Source organism: Microcebus murinus, chromosome 2 (assembly GCF_040939455.1).
Source record: "Microcebus murinus isolate Inina chromosome 2, M.murinus_Inina_mat1.0, whole genome shotgun sequence".
NCBI lineage: Eukaryota > Metazoa > Chordata > Mammalia > Primates > Cheirogaleidae > Microcebus > Microcebus murinus.
Window position 1 is genome coordinate 73,913,204 of NC_134105.1, and position 21,737 is coordinate 73,934,940.

Sequence of the window (21,737 nt, forward strand, 5' to 3'; positions counted from 1 at the left end):
TGTGAATATTAATTAATACATGCAGAACAAGTAGAGCAGTGTCCATCACATAATAAGCATTCAAATGTTAGCAATTATTATATTACCTTTGACATACCTCTTTTCTACAGGAATAATTAAGAATTAATTAACCGGTTATTGATTCTTCAGAATTAAGGTGTCCAGATTATTTGAAAGGGGGCATTATTTGGAGAAATGACTACCCCTTGGCCAATCTTACGAAGTAAGATTTTTGTATTTTATGTATTTTTCCAACCAATTAATATTCTTTACTTTGTGTAGCGCTTGTAAATGAAGCAGAAGAACTATTGAGTTTTCTTCTCTTGGTGGAAGTAATCAAATAAAAAATAGCCAAAAACTTGATGACTTTTGCTACTTTCTTCTGGTCAAACAAAATACTCAAAATTTTATAGCTCATCAATCCACCCACTTCCCTGCTGAAAGGCTCTGCCTCTCCCACTTTACCGCCTTCTACCTAGCAGGTCAGAACGTTTAGGGCTTTATATGCAAAGCCCCATCATAAAATCTAAATTTCTCAACTCAAGTCTAAAAGCAGTTATATGAGCCACTCCCAATATGAGAAGGGGATAGAGGTCAACCACCCCTTGTATTGGACTCACAATTGTTCTGACTCTGGCTGAGTTCTTCCTTGAGCCCTCCCACCCCAATTTTTCTTGCCCAAAACATTTATCCATCAGGGTTGAGAAACAGGTAAGTGAGGGAGTCTGACTCGCTCAATCTTTCACGGGGGTGGGGGGATGCATAGACATGCCAGGAAGACACAGCATAGAGAGGCTGCACGTATTGGGTTGAATTTGGGCCTCACAAAAGTGTTTATCAAAAAGAATGGTTAACACCAACCAGAAGGCAAAGAAGAGGGGCGGGGAGGGAGCCTGAAGATTGGTTAGCCCCGGAGGACTCTCCGCTCCCAGGGCAATAGGGGCGGGGCGCCCGCAGGCAGAGGTAAACAGAGCCAGTACGCTTGCGCACACCCTTCCCGGGTCACGTGCCGGTTGGGTGCGGGGCCTCTGAGGTTGCGCGGGGCGCGTGGCCTCCTGCTCTCAGGGAGCGTCTACAAACTGACGAGAGCTTCAACCTTTTCCCTTAGGGCGCGGATTCGGGTAGAAGCGGAGTGTTCGGTCGGAAACGCCCCATTTGCCTTCTGGGTGGGGCAAGTGAGGCCGAGCGCTGGGCCTGTGGGGCGGCGCCGTAGCTTTGTGGGACATGGCCCGCTGTGGGGAGGCGAGCGCGGCCCCCGTGGTACTTCAGGGGTCCCCCGGAGCTTGCAGGAGAGGGTTGCAGAGGAAGGGGTCCTGTGAGCGGCGCCGGCTGAAGGCGTTGGTGTCGGAGCAGCTCAGCCGGGATCTGCTCAGGTAGGAGGAGGCGGGAACTCTGGCTGCTTCAGTTCCTAAACCGCCCGCCTCCGCCCCCGAAGCGGCGCTTCCTCGGCCCGCGTCTTCCCAGCCCTGGCGACCTAGTTCTCCGCGCCTCAGGCCACGGCGGGGCGTCTGCGGGTCCCCACGCTGCTCCGAACGCGGCTTCGCTCGCCCTGATAACCAATCCCGAGCGCTTCGGGCGTCACGTACCGGATTCAAAAGGAAAACAAAGATTAAGAGCGTAGTTCTGTGCGGCACCAGTTTATGCTAAAATATGCTAACACGGACAGGCTTAGCTGTTTGAAAGACAAATCGCTAAGGTGGATCCAGGTCCTGAAACATACACAATTTAAAAAATAAGCTTATACAATTAAAAATGATAATAAAATTACCAAAGCGAGTATTTGTTTGAAATGAGGAAAAAACAAATTATTGGAGCCTTAGAGGTCTCTTTCTGAGTTCCCTTTAAAAAGTTTACCAGAAATGCTTATATAGAAATACTTCCCGATTGCAACCTGGCTCCTTCTCTCCACCTAGAACACTCTATAGCTCCCAGCAACTCCCAACTCCTGTGAGGACCTAAGCCAATGCAGGGTCGTCCTGAAGCTTAACCTTTGTAAGCCTCATGGATATCCATATCAGACTATTGGGAATCCGGCTAAAGTCGTTTCATTTTACAAAGAAAATGAACTTAGAAATGTTACCTAGCTAATTTCAATTTCTAGCAAAACATTGATTCTTAAACTTTAGTGTGCATCGGAATCACCATGAAGGCTTGTTAAAACACAGGTTTTCTGAGTCTCAGCCCATAGTTCTCTTCTTCAATTGATCTGGGATGGGGCCTGAGATTTTCCATTTCTAACAAGGTCCCAGGTGATGCTGCTGCTGCTAGCCTGGGTGACACTTAGAGAACTGGAGTAACCATGATAACTAATGATAATTGTGCAGCATTCTACACTTAAAATGCTTTCTGTCAGACACTCACACTTAAGGCACCAGTAGCTATAAATAGAATTTTATCAATGTAAAATAATTTCCCTTTGATTTGCTGCTTGTCTATACCAGTGAGGGATTGAAGTAAAAATGGAATATATAACTAAAGTTGTTTGGGTATTTGTGCTTAACAATCTAGTGAGAGAGATAATATGGCCTAAACAAAAGTAATATTGGTGGTGGTGGGGTGAGTTGGGAAGGCTTTATAGGGTGGCATCTGAGTGTGTTTTGGAGACTGATTTAAGAATTGATCTGGTAATGACTGGGAAGGGAGAGGTGGAGGGTATCTAAGCAAGGGGGATGGTTTTTACAAAGGCACAGAGATTTGAAAGAGCTTGATTTAATTTGGAAAAGCAACTTGTATTAGATTCTTCCAAATAGTAAGGAACAGAGACACTCCCAGGTTAGCTGGGGTGATGAGATACATGGAAAAGTGAGAAAAAACAGGAAACAGGAAAATAGTTTCAGCAGTCAAAAAGACAGATGTGATGTAGAAATGGAAAGTTGCTTTGGGTAGGACACCAATTATATGGTAAAACCACATTGACAAATGGATCATTATTCAGGGCAACTGTAAAAACTGTTTATTGGCATCCTGCTGTTTGCTATACTCTGGGCTTAGATGAAATGTTTTATTTACTTATCTCATGAATCCTGCAGGATGGAATAACAAGTCTTGTTATTCCTATTTAACAGATGAGGAAGCTGAGTATTAAAAAAAAGAGAATAAAAACGTTGGGAATCTGGCTCCAGGGACGTTAAAGTGACTTGCCCAAGGTCACATAACAAGAATGTGAGCCCATGCAGTCTGCCTCCTCTACAGTAGCTATGCAAACTGATCTTTCAGTAACTTTGTATCTTCATCTCTGCTTCTTGCCTTACCAGTTTCTTTTTCTTGTTTCTTTTTTTAACTCTATTTTGGATTTGCTTTAGAATGCTTCCAAGGGTGCCATCAGTTGGTCCCTATTTATTATAGAACAATCTCTGCTTGAGTGCTCTTGCTTAAGCTCTTGCCACATTGGCCAGTGGCTAACCTTGGTTCAGTCCATTGTCTATTCAGATGTGATTAGGGTATAGGGGCATGTGGTACAAACCAGGGCCATGTGTGAATTATAAATGAATTTGGTTGCTTTACTTGGAAGGATATTGTGGATTTGGCAGGGAATCAAAGTGACAGCAGATGAGGGTGAATGGGTAGACTAAGACTAGGTCACAGAGGCCTTCTTTCTCCAGCGAAATGGTTATAATGTATTCTGGAGTCAGTGGAGAGCCATTGGTGTTTTTAAAATAGGATACTGACCCCTTTTGATCTTGAATTTGAGGAAAGAGAACTTAGAAACAAGGAGACCAGTTAGGAGATTTTGTAATAGTCCAGGGATACATAATGGCAGTGGAAATAGAGCAATTGATAGACTTGGTGACTGATTACATGTAGGGATCAGAAAAAGGGAAGAATGGAAGGTGGTCTCAAATCTTAGGACATTTGGAAGGAAGATGTATATGAATGTTCAGGAAGCTATATCCAGGAGATAATTGGAAATATGTCCGAAGTTGAGGAGGGAATTAGGATGAGGAGATACATAGTAAAGTTTGGTGGCATCACTGGCACCCAGTTATCCAAACCAAATATGAGAGAGATCCTAAGTTATTCCCTTCCCTTCACCTTCTACATCCACTCACCAACTCCTGCCAATTTTACTACCTAAATATATTTTAATTCCATCCCCTCTTTTCTTCACTATTGATCTTCTCCTGACTCAGGCTCATTATCCTCATTCATCTGTACTGTGCAGTTATCTCATCTTCCTTCTCATTTTCCTCTAACTCCTCCTCTACACAAATTTATTTTGAAAAATAAATTTCCCCGTGTTTCAAACCATTTTGTGACTCTCCTTCAACCATAGAATTCAGTTAAGCTGTTTGCCTCTTATTCATGTTTGTCCCTGCAGCTCCATCTGCCACTTCTCACCCCGGAGTATGCTATACTGCCTGATTTGTAGTACTGTACTCACACATACCTTTGTAAAGAACATGGAGCCATGCATTCTCTCCCACCCTGCTTTGCATTCCTAACCAACTCTTATTCAGTCTGTGAAATCCCATTTGATTTTCATGTCCTCTGTGAGGTCTTCTCTTATGTCTATCCCTGAATAAAATTCACTCATCTTTGCTATTGAATATATCTCTTTAAGAATATCTCTCTTTAGTGTACCTTTTAAGGTTCAGACCTGGTTTCCCTAGTAGGCTATAAATTCTCTGAGGCCAGTTATTATGTTTTAGTCATCCTTATTTTCCCAGTGCTTGGTACATAGTATGTGCTCAATAAATGTTTAGTGATAATCAGGTATTTGTCAACAATCTAAAATGCTTTAGGTAAATCATGCTATGCTTTGAATGTTTGTTCCCTCCAAAACTCATGTTGAAATTGAATTGCCACTGTAACACTATTAAGAGGTAGGATCCTTAAGAGGTGACTAGGCCAGGAGGGCTCCACTCTCATGGGTAGGATTGGCGCTGTTAGAAAAGGCAGGTTGAGCCCCCTGTTGCTCTCTCTCACCCTCTTGCCTTCTACCATGTGATGACGTGGCAAGAAGGCCCTGAGCAGATGCCAGCACTTTGATATTGGAATCCAGACTGTGAGCCAAGAAATGTCTGTTTATTATAAATTACCTAATCTGTGGTTTTCTGTTACAGCAGCACATAATGAACTAAGACAGGTTAATGCAGTAGTTGGCAAAAGAAATGAGATGGAAAGAAGCTGGGCCTTGACATCTTTGAGCCTTTGCTCCAATCTGTCCTTGCTCTGGACTTTTACTATAAGATGAGCCAATAAACCCTCCTTAATGTTTAAGCCAGTCTGAGTCAGATTTTCTGTTACTTGTAACAGATACAAGATACACTTGAAATTGATACAAGTAGTTTTATAAAATAAAAAGCAATATTTTTCACACTAACAATTTCTATACACATTAACTATGTTTTCGTTTAACAAGCACTCATGAGGAACTATTAGGAACAAAGTGGAATCCCTCCTATTGGTTGTCTGGTTAACCAGCTGCAGTGCTCCCTTTATTCCCTTGGGGAGGAGTAGAGGGAATGGAGAAGGTAGGTGGGAGGGAGGAACAAATTGAATTTTTGAACAACTATTTTTAATTAAAGTTTGAGAGCAACACATTTTTGTGTAACTTTAAAAATTACATGAAAATAATTTATTGATGAAAATATTGATCAAACTAAGATGCATCTGTTTGCTCATTGTTTTCAAGATTCTGAAAGCTTTTGTGCTCTGAAGCATTTGTTTTGTTTAGGGTAAGATAGGATCATTCAACAAGCAGATACTGAACTCTTGCTCTATACTGAAGATACACAGTTTTTGCCCTTGGAGAGTTCATTGTTTAGTAGGGAGAAAGACACATACAAATAATAATGATGCAATGACAGAAGTGCTATAGTAGAGGTATGTACTGAGTGTGATGGGATTGGAGGAACGAGCCATTAACTTGGTCTTGAGGGAGTGTGAATGCCATTGGCAACTTCCCAAGCTTTCACTGTAATGGATATCTTTATCCATTATTTGTACCTCCTATAGTGTACTGGTGTGATTGCCAGTTACATCCTGTAACACAGAAGTCCTCTGAGAATACATACCTTGCTGATGTTATTGCTATAGTGATATGAAGTGCTATTTAATATTTAGAGAGTAACATATATAATTACACCAGAGACAAAAGATTATAGCAGTTTCCATTATGATGTTGATTTCTGTTCTTTCATCGTTTTAAATACACATGTAATCAAGGGTTTTACCATAGCTATATCTATACATTAGTAAAGGGATTTAAATGGGCTTATGTCATGAGTCCATCATTTTAATAATATATTATAGCATGATTAATTCTATTTGTGGGAGGGGGAGATGGAAAAGAGTTTAAATGTCCCATTTTTGACAGCCAAATCTGTATATTAGACTTGGTAATTAACATTAGTCAGAACAAAGTGTACTGGTTTCTAATCTGAATTTCAATCTACTGTTATGTTGAGTTTGTTGGTGTTATTGACTGTTAACCTTTTTTTGCTCCAATTTTAGTAAGATTTGTTAAACAGTTCTTTTCAATAGTTAATGACCATGTTAACTTTGTGTTCTGTTTCAAAATAAACCTAAAGAAGATATATATTAAACGAAAATCAGCATAAGTAGCAGAAAATAAATTTTATTAGAAGGAATTCATAAGAAAAAATATATTTTGAAAAAGTGTTCTTACTCTTTTAGTGAAATTACCTTTGTTTTCATTATAAATTTTAGAAAATTACATTCTAAGCCAATATTAAACAATGTTCTTTGGAGTGAACTGAGAACAAACTCATTTTTCTATTAACTTATTTTATACTGCCTCTATTTTTTACCTCTATATGTTATTTTCAAACCTGTTTTATAGAAATAAGTATATATTTCTTAGTATCACTAATTAAACTATGATTCATTTTTATTCCTTACAGGCTTCTAAGGGAAGAACTCCATTCAGATGTTACTTTCTCTGTAGGTTGTACTTTGTTCAAAGCACACAAAGCAGTCCTTTTAGCAAGAGTTCCTGATTTCTATTTTCATACTATTGGACAGACATCAAATAATTTAACAAATCATGAGCCTGTTACTGTGGAGAATGTTGAAGTTTCAGAATTTAGAACATTTTTACAGTAAGTGCTTTCTTTACCTTTTTTCCTGTTATATTTAAGTCTAATACTTATTTCTTAAACATATATATGCATATATGTTTTTGTTTCATATATTTTCATAATCTATTTTATAACTCAAGAAAAATCCATGCATTAATAATTATAATAGTATTAGTAGAGGCTAACTATTAATATTAGAGGCTTAATATTAGTAGTGGTTAAGTTCTAATTTAAGACTAATTCTGAAAGAAGAGAAATGAATTGTGTGCTCTTTGCTAATTTGAATGAATTATTGTATGCGAGGGTTTCTTAATAGTGGCACTGTTGACATTTTGGGCCATGTAATTCTTTGTTGTGGGGGCAGTACTGTACATCTTAGGATATTTAGTTGTGATCACCAAAATGTCTTGAGACATTGCCAGATGTCCTCTGGGGGGCCAATTGCCCCCTGTTGAGAACCAATGTTACATACTGACTTCTGTATTATTTGTACGTGAAACTTTAAATAAATTATATATATTTATAAAAATATAAGATCATAACTTTTTATTTTCATGGCTTATGTCTTAGTGCATTAGGGCTGCTAAAATAAAATATCTTCGACTGGGTAATTTATAACCAACAGAAATTTAATGCTTCCAGTTATGGGGGCTAGAAAGTCTAAGATCAAGGTGCTAGCATGTTTGATGTCTGGTTAGGGCTAGTTCTTCATTGATGACACCTTCTGTGTGTCCTTATATGGCGGATGGAGCAAACAAGCTCCGTTGGCTCTCTTTTATAAGGGCACTAATCCCATTAATGAGGATGAAGCCTTCATCTCCCAAATGTCCCACCTCTTAATACCACCACTGAGGGGACTAAGTTTTAACATGTGAATTTTGAGGGGATACAAGCATTCAGACCACAGCAACTTGTGTGTGGTCAAATTTGTTTTTTCCTTTAACCCTCAAGTAGGACCAGAAAAATTTTTGAAAATAGAACATCAGTTGAAATTTTTAGTAATTTTGGGACTAATGTGTTTGGCGAATTTAGAGAATTGTCATTAGCTAAATAATTAGAGAAACTAGTTTAAATTAATCTCTGTTCTGTACTTCATTTCTTTTATTGTCAAATAATATTTCATTTATGGGAATACAACATTTTGTGTATCCATTCATCAGTTGATGGCCATTAAAGTTATTTCTACTTTTTGACTATTAGGAATAATGCTGCTATGAACATTCATGTACCTATGTTTTTATTTCTCTTAGGTGTATACCTAGGAGGGGAATTGCTGGGTCATATGCTAACTCTGCTAAACTGTTTGAGGAACTGCCAGACTCTTTTCCAAAATGGCTGTAACATTTTATAGTCTCACTAGCAACGTATGAGGGTTTCAGTTTCTCCACATCCCCAGCAGCACTTGTTATTATCTCTTGTCTTTTTTATTATAGCCATCCTAGTGGATGTGAACTGGTATCTCATTGTGGTTCTCATTTGTTTTTCTCTGATGGCCAGTGATGTTGAGCATATTGTTATGTGCTTATTTGCCATTTTTATGTCTTCTTTGAAGAGTTATCTGTTTATATCCTTTGCCAATTTTTAAATTGGGTTGTCTTTATATTATTGAGTTATAAGAGTTCTTTATATATTCTTGAATATTAGACTTTTATTGGACATATGATTTGCAAAAATTTTTTCCTCTGGGTTGTCTTTTCACTTTCTTGATGATATCATTTGTGACACAAAAGTTTTACATCAGGGGTCCTCAAACTTTTTAAACAGGGGGCCAGGTCACTGTCCCTCAGACCATTGGAGGGCCGGACTATAGTTTAAGAAAAACTATGAACAAATTTCTATGCACGCTACACATATCTTATTTTGAAGTAAAAATACACCCACATGTGGCCCGCAGGCCGTAGTTTGAGGACGCCTGTTTTAAATTTTTATGTAGTCTAGTTTACCTAGTTTTTCTTTTGTTACTTGAAAACATAAGAAACCATTGCCTAATCCTCATGAAAATTGACTTCTATATTTTCTTTAAGAATTTTATAGTTTTATATTTTTAGCTCTTACCCTTAGGTCTGTGATCCATTTTGAGTTAATTGTTATGTATGGTTAAGGAAAAGAATCCAACTTCATTCTTTTGTGTGTGAATATATAGTTGTCCCAGCACCATGTTTTGAAGACTGTTCTTTTCTCATTGGATTTTCTGGGCACCTTGCTGAAAATCAATTGCCCATGCTGTGAACTGGATTGTCTCTGCCCAAAATTTATAGGTTGAAGCCCTAACCCACAGTGTGATGGTAGTTGGAGATGGGGCCTTTGGGAGGTTGTTAGGTTAAGATGAGTTCATGAGGGGGGAGTCCTCAAAAGGATTAGTGCCTTTATAAGAAGAGACAGCAGAGAGTTTGTACATGCGCTTTCTCTCTCTCCCTGCCATGTGAGATGGTAGTGTCTGGAAGCCAGGAAAAGGGCTCTTACCAGGACCCAACCATGCTGGCATCCTAATCTTGGACTTCTAGCCTCCAAAAACTGTGAGAAATAAATTTCTGTTATTTAAGCCACCCAGTCTGTGTTTTGTTATGGCAGCCCAGACTAATTCACCCATAAATCTGAGGGCTTATTTCTGCTTTCTCAGTTCTATACCATTAGTCTGTATTTCTGTCCTTCTGTCAGTGCCAATTAACAGTTTTGACTTTTATGAAAACACAATAGTTGGACTTTTGTGTTTTTGTTTCCTGGGCCTCAGGTGTTTTTTAGATGCCAGTCTTTTAGTTGTTTGTTGGCATGCTTTTGCCAATACTCAAAATCACATTTACTTTAGTGTAGAAAATTGTCTTTGGATAATTAAATTTTAAGTATATTTGTGTGATTTGTTTGGCTTATTCTCCATTTTATACTTTAACAGTTGCTTGAGTGGTCTGTTTTTCTTTATTATTTCAGAGTTTCTTATGTGAAGTTCCTATAAGCATAAATGTAAAATTGCCTAACCTTGGCTTTTCCTGTTTGTTAGAATAGAATGATATGCTATAATTTAAGCAGATACTTTAAGTGCAATCTTTTTTGACATTTTAGTTGTTTAAATGTACAATCAGTGACATTAAGTACTTTCACAATGTTGTGCACCCATCACTACTATCCATTTCTAGAACTTTTCCATCTTTCCAAACTGATACTCTATCTCCATTAAACATTAACTCCCCATTCCCCTTCCCCCAGCCCTGGGTACCCACCATTCTGCTTTCTATCTCTATGAATTTGACTCTTCTACGTATCTAATATAAGTGGAGTCATACAGTATTTGTCTTTTTGTGACTGGTGTGAGGCAAAGTAGGAAACGTAAGAAACCACGTTTGCTTGTTCTGCTTGCCAGCACAATTTCACAAAGCCCCTGCACTCTGAGCATAGCCCTCTGGAAGAATGCCCGAAGATGATAAGTAGGATAGAGCATAGACTCCAACATAAGATAAAAAATAATAGATATTGGTGAGGATATAGAGAAAAGAGAACTCTTACACACTGTTGGTGGGAATATAATTTAGTGCAACCTCTATAGAAAATAATATGATGAGTTCTCACAGGATAAAAATAGAACTACCATATGATCAAGCAATCCCCACTCCTGGGTACCCACCCAAAGGAAAAGAAATCAATATATTAAAAAAATACCTGCACTCGTATAATAATAGATAGATGACTCCAACATCTCTTGCATGAATCATTGCATTTTTAATTATTTTATTTTTACTTTTTTCCCTATTTTTTATTTCATATATTCATAGAGTACAAGTTCAGTTTTGCTACATGGATACATTGCATTTTGGTGAAGTGTGGCCCTTCAGTGCATATATCACTGAAGTAATGCACTCAATGTACCCACCAAGCAACCTACTATCATCCACCACCCACCCATCTCTACCCCTCTGAGTCTCTGTTGTCCATCATTCCACACTCTGCTTCCCTGTGTACACATTATTTAGTTTCCACTTATAAGTGAGACCATGCAATATCTGTGTGTGTTTGAGTTGTTTCACTTAAAATAGTAGCCTCCAGTTCCATCCATGTTGCAGCAAAATTCATTCTTTTTTATATCTAAATAGTATTCCATTGTGTGTGTGTATGTGTGTGTGTATATATATATATCCACACACACACACCACATTTTCCTTATTGAATGCTCTGTTGATAGACACATAGGCTGATTCCGTATCTTTGCTATTGTGAATAGTGCCACAATAAACATACGAGTGCAGGTGTTTTTTAATATATTGATTTCTTTTCCTTTGGGTGGGTACCCAGGAGTGGGGATTGCTGGATCATATGGTAGTTCTATTTTTATCCTGTGAGAACTCATCATATTATTTTCTATAGAGGTTGCACTAAATTATATTCCCACCAACAGTGTGAAAGAGTTCTCTTTTCTCTATATCCTCACCAATATCTATTATTTTTTATCTTATTAAAAATAGCCATTCTGATTGGTATAAGAAGGTAACTCATTGTGGATTTCATTTGCATTTCTCTGATGATTAGTCATGTTAAACAGTTTTTCATATGCTTGTTGGCCATTTGTTTGTCTTCATTTGAAAAATTGTGTATTCATTTCCTAAGCCCACTTTTTAATGGGGTTAACTGTTTGTTGTTGCTGAGCTGTTTGAGTTCCTCATAAACTCTGGATATTAGTCCCCTGTCAGGTATATAGTTTGTAAATATTTTCTTCCATTTCACAGGTTGTCTATTCAGTCTGTTGATTATTTCTTTTGCTGTGTGGAAGCTTTGTAGTTTAATTAAGTCCTATTTGTTTATTTTTGGTCTTGTTGCTTGTGCTTTTTGAGGTCTTAGTCATGAATTCTTTGCCTAGACCAATGTCCAGAAGAGTTTTCCTTCGGCTTTCTTCTAGTATTTTTATAGTTCTAGGTTTTACATTCGTGTGTTTAATCCATCTTGAGTTGATTTTTGTATATGGTGAGAGATAGGGGTCCAGTTTCATTCTTCTGCAAATGGCAATCTGATTTTCCCAGCACCATTTATTGAAAAGGATGTCCTTTCCTCAGTGTCAACTTTGTCAAAGATCAGTCGGCTATATGTGTTTTTATTTCTGGATTCTCTGTATCTATTTTTATACCAAAACTATGCTGATTTGGTTACTACAGCCTTGTAGTATGATTTGAAGTCAGGAAATATGACGCCTCCGGCTTCATTCTTTTTTGCTGAAGATTGCCTTGGCTATTCATGCTCTTTTTTTATTCTATCTGAACATTTGAATTGTTTTTTATATTCAAGGTTAATATTGATATATGAGGCATTATGCCTGTCATGTAATTGTTTTCTAGTCATTTTATAAATTCTTTTTTTTCTCTGCCTTTTTGTCTTTATGATTTGATGAAATTCTGTGATGTTGCCATTTGATTCCTTTCTCTTTCTCCTTTGTGTGATTATTTTATAAGGCCTGTGAGTTATATTTTTATGTGTTTTTGTCATGGTGAATATTGACCTTTTGTTTCCATGTTTGAGACCCCATTATGCATTTCCTGTAGAGCTGGTCTAGTAGTGAGAAATTCCATCAGTGTTTTCTTGTCTGGGAAAGACTATTTCTCCTTTATTTATTAAACCTATTCTGGTAGGATATAAAATTCTTGGCTGACTTCTTTTTCTTTTAGCACTTTGACAATGCCATCCCATTCTCTTCTGCTCTGTACGTTTTCTGGTGAGAAGTCCACTCTTAGTCTGATGTTTCCCTTATAGGTGGCTATATGCTTTTCTTTTGCTAATTTAAAAGTTGTTTCTTTCACTTTGACTTTAGACATTCTGAATATAATGTGTCATGGTGAAGTCTTTTTTGCAATGTATTTTCCTGGAGATTGCTGGGCCTCCTGTACCTGGATGTCTGACTCTCTTGCTAGACTTGAGAATTTTTCATCAATTATTTCCTTAAATAGATTTTCCAAACTTTTAAAAAATCCCCACTCCAGAATACTGATAACTCATAAGCTTGGTTGCTTACATAGTCCCAGGTGTCTCGAAGGCTTTGTTCATTCTTTTTTACCTATTTTTGTCTGACTGGATTATTTTGAAAGATGTATCTTCAAATTCTGAGATTCATTCTTCTGCTTGCTCCTACTATTGAAGATTTTGAATGTATTTTGTCTTTCCTTTAATGAGTTTTTCAGTTTTAGAATTTGTTTGAGTTTTTTTACTTTTAAGATATCTGTCTCCTTGGTATATTTCTCATTCACATGCTGAATTGGTTTTCTGATTTTTTTTTTTTCAGATTTCTCTTCCATCTCATTGAGCTTCTTTAAAATCAATATTTGAATTCTTTATCTGGCATTTTGAGTTCTTTTTGATTGGGATCTGTAACTAGACAATTATTGTGGTCCTTTGATGGTGTCATATTTCTTTGCTTTATCGTGTTTCCTGTGTCCTTTCATTGGTATCTGCACATCTGGTGTAGTACTCACTTCTTCCAATGTTTTGATATTGTTTTCATAGCGGAGAATTTTATCCTGAAGATGTATATATGTTGTTCATTGATTAGGACACTTTGGCTTCGATTTTGGGCACATGTGGTAGTGTGATCTCTATATGATTTCTTCAGCAGTACACAGGTTCAGGGGTATCTGTGATTTCTTTGGTGGCTTTGTGCATGGTTACTACTTGAGTCTGCAGTGCGGTTTTATAGGGGACTTTGACACCAGCTGAGCCAATGTTTGGGCCCCAGTGGTGGCAGCAGTGGGCTAAGTATGCCTGTTTTTAGGCCCCAGAGGAGCTTATGCTGGTACTGGTGTTAGTGGGTCCTGATGGGCCAATTCTTGGGTCTCCAGGTGGTTTGCTTGGAAGCTCATAGTGGGGGCAGTGGGCTGGGTGTGTGGGCGGGTTCTCAGGCCCCTAGGCAGCTCGTGTGATGTGGGTGATGGCAGGAGTGGTAGTGGAGCAACCTACTGGGACCCAAAGGGTCTGTGTTGGTATTGCTGGTAGCTATAATGGGTTGGACAGGCTATTCTCCAGTCCCGAAGCCACCTGTAGCAAGGTAGAGGGTATGGTCCTAAGTGTGCTTGGGAAAGCTTCGTCTTCACTGTCTTTTCCCACCCAGATGGTAGCTGTAGCCATGTGGCCTCAGAGTCAACTAAAAGGCAGGGTATAACCTGGAGTTAAATTCTCAAAATGGCACCTTGAGCCTGTGACTACAGAAAGCAGGGACCCACTCTGGTGAGCAGCATGAGGAAGAAGCCATGGGGACTTCAGTCCACTCATGTCTTTTCCTCATAGCTGTCAGTTGCAGGGTGGTGGGTATTGTTTTAGATATGCTTAGGAGAGCCTGTCTCTCCTCTACCAGGTAATGGGCTGCATCCAGTCAGCCTGAACTCAGCCTCAAGGCAGGTGCAGTCCAGCATTAAGTTCTTAAATGGCACCTTCCACCTGCAACCAGAGAGGGTGGGGCCCCTTCCAGGCAAGCAGCATAGGCAAAAAGCTATGAGGACTGTGATTCCCACACGTCTCAGTCTCAACAGCAGCCTGCAGCAATGTGGTGGGGACCTTCCCAGGGTTTCCTGGAAGCCCCCAGTTTCCACTCTGCCTCCTGAGAGCCCTGCAGCAGCGGTGGCTATGTCTATACATCTCCAGCATCTAGGCTATCAGGATGACACCCAGCTTGGGATACCCTAGGCTTGGATGCCTGTGGGATTCTGTGTGGGTTCCCTTTATGGAGCAATGTCTCTGTGCAATCTCTAGGTGGCTCCCTATGTTAGGCCAGAGGTTTGAGTTGAGTTGAGGGGTACTCCTGTAGCCAAGATTGTAAAAGCCCTTTTTCAGGTATGAAGCCCTAGGCATTTTTCTCTTACTGTTTCTCTGTATCCAGGAGCTTTTCCCAGCTCTCAGTCAGTCCCCAACCAGGCAAGGTGCCTTAAACCCTTTCCTTACTTACGTTCGGTGCTTCCTGTCACTTCTGTGGTGAATCCTAGCCTTCTCTCCTAGATGATCTGTTCAAAATGTGAATATATACTTACTATTCTGGTTCTTCTTCATGGAAGAGGCACATAATACCTGCCTCTAGTCAGCCATCTTTACAACATTTCTCTTTAAGTACAATTTAAGAAATCATTATCATTTTTTCAGTGTAAATCATAGGCTCATCATTGAGTTCCAAATATCAATTTTAAAATGTATACTTTTTTTCCTTAACAGGTGGTATAATGGAGTTGTGATAAGAGTAGGCTTTGCTATCAAGCCAAGTTTACTATTTCTGTGTGAACTTGGGCTAATCACTCACCATTAGCTTCCTCATCTGAAAAGTGGACATAATAATACCTACCTTATAGTGTTGTGAGGGTTGAATGAGATGGTTATAAAGTACTTAGCACAGTGGCCTAGCACAAAGAAGGCACTGAATAAATTTTAATATGTTATTCTTAGTAGTAGGTGCTATGAACTTATACATTTCCTCAGCTTTTGAGTGTATGTTTAAAAGAAGATCCTTGGCTGGGCATGGTGATTCATGCATATAATCCTAGCACTCTGGGAGGCCAAGGTGGGAGGATTCCTTGACATTAAGAGTTTGAGACTAGCCTGAGCATGAGTGAGACCCCCATCTCTAAAAAAAAAAAAATCCTTGGGATAGGTCAAATTTTTATACATTAGAGAAAGGGGTGAATTACACCAGTGTTATCCTTTATCTGTTATTAAAATTGATGAGGAAAAAGACATAGAGACAGTATGGGACAATGGAGAAGCATTGGACTGGCAACAGAACAGATCTGCCTTCTGGCTGTGCATTATCTTGTTTTATGATTTTTTTCAGCCTTAGTTTTTTCATTTAGAAGAAAATAATTGAAGTAGCTGGCTTTGTGCTTCATAGCACTTCATAGTGCTTTATTTTAAGCACTTAATCACATTCTAGTTTGTATTAGGTTAGGCATGTATGTCTCTGGTTATATAAGTTCCTTGAGATTAGACTGTCTCATTGATGTGCACATCCTCAGGGGTACCTTATGTAGTGTCTTGAACATAGAAGGTGCTTGTGATATTCCCCCCTTTTAAAAACAGTTTAATTGAAATTTGTCTATATTAAAAGAAAGCATAAGGAAAGAAGTATAATGGGAAATACTGAGATTAAGATTTCTTTTAGTAAAAATTTTGATAAAATAATTTTTTGAATTTTTGCTTTATGAAATTTAGTCCTTGTAAATGTCTTTCATTCACATCCTTTCTCTTTAACTGATAGAGGTTTTGAAATATTCTTTTATGTTGTTACTTATTATATAATTATAGAGTTCTTTGGTGTGCACTTGAGTTAGAATATGACATATTCTTTGAAAGTGGGGTTTTTTTTTGTAGTGATTTCAGATATGGCTCAAACGATTGTCAGTGGAAAGTAATGCTTGCTTTTATGACCTCATGATTAAAATTCAACTCAGGATCATAAAAATCTTTGATTTCCCAAGGAGACTCACCCTGCTATTGTTATGAGAATATGTGTGCATATGAGAGGAAAAGAAGAGGGGGAGGACCTTTGAATTTTTAGTTTAACATCAAGAGCTAAGAGATGCTAGTGTCAGTCAGGTGCACACATAAAATAGCATAGAATAAAAGATTCCATTTCCTTTGCATGCTTTATCTGGTGGTGGCTATTTTCTCTCCCATATTTCTTATAGTAACTAGGGCTGGAAGTGGTTGAGATAGGTGTCTTTCTTGGTATATCAACTATATTTTCTTATTTTCTATATTCTTGATGTTCTTCTGGTATCTGGGGTTTCACTGACTGGAAAGAGACCACCCTTCCCAGAGTTAAGCTAATTCCTAGAGATAGTAATTCCTAGAGATAGTGAACATGCCCTTGATATGAAAGCCAACCAGTCCCGAGTCCATACACCCACCCATATGCCCACCTCCTCTATTTGACTCTTACACTCCAGGAGGCAATATTCTTCTACCCTAATCATCACAGCCAGGTACCAAACAACTGGGGATCACCTCTATAGCCCAGAGCCTACCAACATTATTCAAATTATCCAATCCTAATTCTGCTCATTGCTTACCTTACCTTGCTCATTCCTTCCCTTGATAAATCACAATAAAGGCTTTTGTCCATGCTTTCCCCTTGTTTTTGCTGACCAACCATTTTAGTTCCCTGTGTTGCCCCTCTATGTCATGGTGTGCCTCCTCTTCTTACAAATTATAAGAAACAAATTATCTTTTCAATGGCAGTTGTCTCCTGACCTCTTGGTCTCACTATACCTGAGTAAACCCAATTTTTATTTTTAAACACTTACGAATGTCACTGCTGTCTCCAGACCATTCTTCCTCCCTTCTCTCTAAACCCCCATCATCAAATCTTGTCTTACCAATCTACACCTGGGACAGTCATCTACAGACACCCCCAGATCAGTCTTCCCCATTCCTCAAAGATTTTAGCTGAAGATTATTATTAGTTTCTCTACTAATATAAGTCTTAATAATTGCAGTTGCCACATAGATGATGTTTCCCCCATAACGTGGCCTCTCAGTTCCTTCAATTCCTGTCTCCCAGTAATCTTTTTCTCTACGCTACCTCAACTACTCACTGCCATGTCAAATCCTAAATCATGACATTACCAATAACTGCAGCCTGCCATGATCTCCATTCCAAGCAGTTCTTTAACTTCTACCTCTTATTCCTCTAGCTTACTCCCTTTAGAGTTACTCCAACTCTAATAATTCATCAACTCTATCAGGACTTGCAATTAATCTTAGCATATTTTATTGTCTTTTATCCTCTTATGTCCTCATTTCCCTCCTTACTCAGCTTAAATTCCTTCACTATCATTGTATCACTCCCTTTGCATACATCCTCAGCTCCCTTGTTCCCTTTGAATTTGTTTGCTTATCAAAACCACTGATCTTATATCCAACTCTTTAACTTCTCCACTTTTGTATCCACAAAACTGAATGTGGCAGGAAAAAATACACAACCATGCTAACCAGTCTCACTTTGAATTCATCGTGAGCTTCAAGTAGGCTCTTAGTGATGATTGTCAGTTGTACTATATGCAGTCAACTGTATTTCCCTAGTCCTATTTGATTTCCTACTTTCCTAGAGGATTATTTCACCCTTGTTCTTTTCCTGAACCTGTTCTTCCCCATCTTCCTTCTCACTTTTGATGACCTTTCTTTCTATATCTCATTGAGAAACTCAAAGCAAGTAGAAGAAAACTTTCACAAACTTCTTCCACATCTACTCACTTAGTTGTATCTGTTCCCATATTCTTTATCTTCTTTCCTGTTACTTTTTTTTTTTTATTTCAGCATATTATGGGGGAACAGATTTTAAGGTTTCAATAAATGCCCTCCCCCCCCACAAGTCTGAGTTTCCAGCATGACCATCCCCCAGATTGTGCACATCTCACTCCTTATGTATATATATACCCGCCCCCTCCCCCCTGCCCAATACCCTATTACTGTAGTACCTGTGTGTCCACTTAGGTGCTACTCAGTTAATACCAGTTTGCTGGAGAATATATCTGGTGCTTTTTTTTCCATTCTTGGGATACTTCACTTAGTAGTATGGGTTCCAGCTCTAACCAGGAAAATATAAGATGTGCTATATCACCATTGTTTCTTAGAGCTGAATAGTACTCCATGGTATACATATACCACATTTTATTAATCCATTCTTGGATTGATGGGCACTTGGGCTGTTTCCACAGCCTTGCAATTATGAATTGTGCTGCTATAAACATTCGAGTGCAGGTGTCTTTTTTGTAGAGTGTCATTGGATCATTTGGGTAGATGCTCAGCAATAGGATTGCTGGATCAAATGGTAGATTCACTTGTATCGCTTTAAGGTATCTCCATATTGCTTTCCACAGAGGTTGAACTAGTTTGCAGTCCCACCAGCAGTGTAGGAGTGTTCCTCTCTCTCCGCATCCACGCCAGCATTTGTTATTTGGAGACTTTTTGATAAAGGCCATTCTCACTGGAGTTAAGTGATATCTCATTGTAGTTTTGATTTGCATTTCCCTGATGATTAGAGATGATGAGCATTTTTTCATATGTTTGTCGGCCATTCTTCTATCTTCTTTAGAAAAGTTTCTGTTCAAGTCCTTTGCCCACTCTTTAATAGGGTTATTTGATTTTTTCTTGCTGATTTTCGTGAGTTCTAAGTATATTCTAGTTATCAGCCCTTTATCGGATACGTAGGATGCAAAAATTTTCTCCTATTCTGTAGGTTGTCTGTTTACTTTCATGACTATTTCTTTGGCTGTGCAGAAGCTTTATAGTTTGATCATGTCCCATTTATTTATTTTTGTTGCTGTTTTGATTGCCTTTGGGGACTTCTTCATAAACTCTTTGCCTAGGCCGATGTCTAGAAGAGTGTTTCCAACATTTTCCTCTAGAATTCTAATAGTTTCATACCTTAGGTTTAAGTCTGTTATCCAGCGTGAGTTGATTTTTGTGAGGGGTGAAAGGTGTGGGTCCTGCTTTAGCCTTCTACAGGTGGCTATCCAGTTTTCCCAGCACCATTTATTGAAGAGGGATTCTTTTCCCCAGCGTATGTTTTTGTCTGCTTTGTCAAAGATTAGATGGCTATATGAGGATGGTTTTATATCAGGATTCTCACATCTGTTCCACTGGTCGATATTCCTATTTTTGTGCCAATACCATATTGATTTAATTACTACAGCTTTGTAGTATAGTTTGATATCTGGCATATTAATGCCTCCCATTTTGTTTTTGTTGCCTAGAATTGCTCTTGATATTCGGGGTCTTCTTTGGTTCCATACGAAGCGTAAAATTATTTTTTCTATATCTGTGAAGAATGCTGATGGGAGTTTAATAGGTATTGCATTGAATCTGTAGATCAGTTTGGGTAGTATAGACATTTTAATGATGTTGAGTCTGCCTATCCATGAGCATGGAAAGGATTTCCATCTGTTTACATCCTCTGCTATTTCCTTCCTCAGTGTTTCATAGTTCTCCCTGTAGAGGTCTTTTACCTCCTTGGTTAAGTATACTCCTAGGTACTTTAATTTCTTTGTTGCTATTGTGAAGGGTATTGAGTCTTTAATTTGGTTCTCAATTTGATTGTTGTTGGCGTATACGAATGCCTCTGATTTTTCCTGTTACTCTTAATGAACTGTCATTGCTTCTAAAATCAGTTCCTCTACTTGTCCACTAGATCTTATCCTACTGTATTTCCCCGAAAATAAGACCTACCCATAAAATAAGGCCTAGCAGGATTTCTAAGCATTTGCGCAGTATAAGCCCTACCCTGAAAATAAGACCTACTGATGGGCATGGCTACGCAGCATATCTGCACAACCCATGCATTTCAGCAGGGAGTGGTAAAGAAGATGAGCAGCCCTTCTCATCTGCCCCATGAGAGCTCTATTGCTCGACATAAGAGATTGGGCCCAGTGGTTCTAAAGCAAATAGAGTCACAAGAAATTCAGGCTGGAATTCGAGGTTTGAAGAGTTATGATGATGTTCCAGAAGAGGACGACTTAACTATATTTGAATAAATGTAGATTGTTGTACCGTACTTAAAAAGAATAACACATCCCCTAGAAATAAGCCCTAGGGTGTCTTCTTGAGGAAAAATAAATATATGACCCTGTCTTATTTTCAGAGAAACACAGTATTCCTTTTCACCTAGCCAAGGACATTGCTCCAGCAATTTTCATGTTTCCTTAAAAAAGTTCTCCTTTCTTGCATCTTCTCATCAGTATATATAAGCATGATTTTTTTCCCACCTAAATAACAACAAAATCTTATCTTGACCCCAATTCCCCTCCAGCGAATACTCCTTTTCACATCACAGCTCCTCAAGAATTATCTGTCACACTCTCTGCAGTTCTTTTCTTTTCATATACCACTTTTTAAAAAATTGAGATATAATTCATGTACCATAAAATTCACCCTTCTAGACTGTATAATTCAGTGGTTTTAGTATATTCACAATGTTGTACAACCATCATCACTAATTCCAGAATATTTTCATCATCCCCCAAAGAAACCCCATACCCATTAGCAGTCACCACTTGTTTCCTTCTTCACTCAGTCCCTGGCAAACCACAACCTACTTTCCATCCTTATGGATTTGCCCATTCTGGGAATTTCATATAAATGGAATCATAACAATATATGGACTTTCATGCCTTGCCTTTTAAACTAGGCATCATATTTTCAAGATTCATCTATGTTGTGGAATGTATCAATTCTTCATTCCTTTTATGGCTGAATATTTCACTGTGTGATAGATAGTTCAAAGGTCACCAAAATCATCCACAGATTTAATGATTTGCTAAGAGGACTTACAATACTCAGCATATAGTCATACTCAAGTCTATGACTTATTGCAGAAAAAGGAAACAAAGGAAAAAGGCACATAAGGTGAAGTCCACGATAAACAAGGCACAAGTTTCTAAGGGTCCTTTGTCGGTGGAGTCACACAGGACATGCTTAATTCCCTCAGCAATGAGTTATGACAATGCTTCTGAAATGTCACCAACTATGGAAGCTCATTAGAGGGGCTCTGCCCAGGGATTTTATTGGGAATTGGTCACGTAGGCGCACTTGCCTGACATGTACCCAAATTCCACACTTCCAGAAGGAAAGCAGGCTTTCAGCATAAACAATATTGTTTGTTTAAACAGTTTAGACACAGTAAACCACCCTTACATTTAGAGAATGCTAAGAAGATTCACGAAATCCATGATTCCAGACAGCAGCTAACGG

At 38.5% G+C, this 21,737-nt stretch overlaps 1 protein-coding gene across 1 annotated transcript in view; it reads left to right on the plus strand.

Moving 5' to 3' along the window:
- Positions 1-993: 993 nt before the first annotated feature.
- The window catches only part of BTBD8 (BTB domain containing 8), a 93,700-nt gene continuing 72,956 nt past the window's right edge, over positions 994-21,737 (plus strand). The window contains exons 1-2 of the mRNA XM_012790898.2: positions 994-1,373; positions 6,867-7,064. Of these exons, the coding sequence (XP_012646352.2) occupies positions 1,225-1,373; positions 6,867-7,064 (347 nt within the window). The 5' untranslated portion in view covers positions 994-1,224. The remainder of the gene's footprint in view (positions 1,374-6,866; positions 7,065-21,737) is intronic.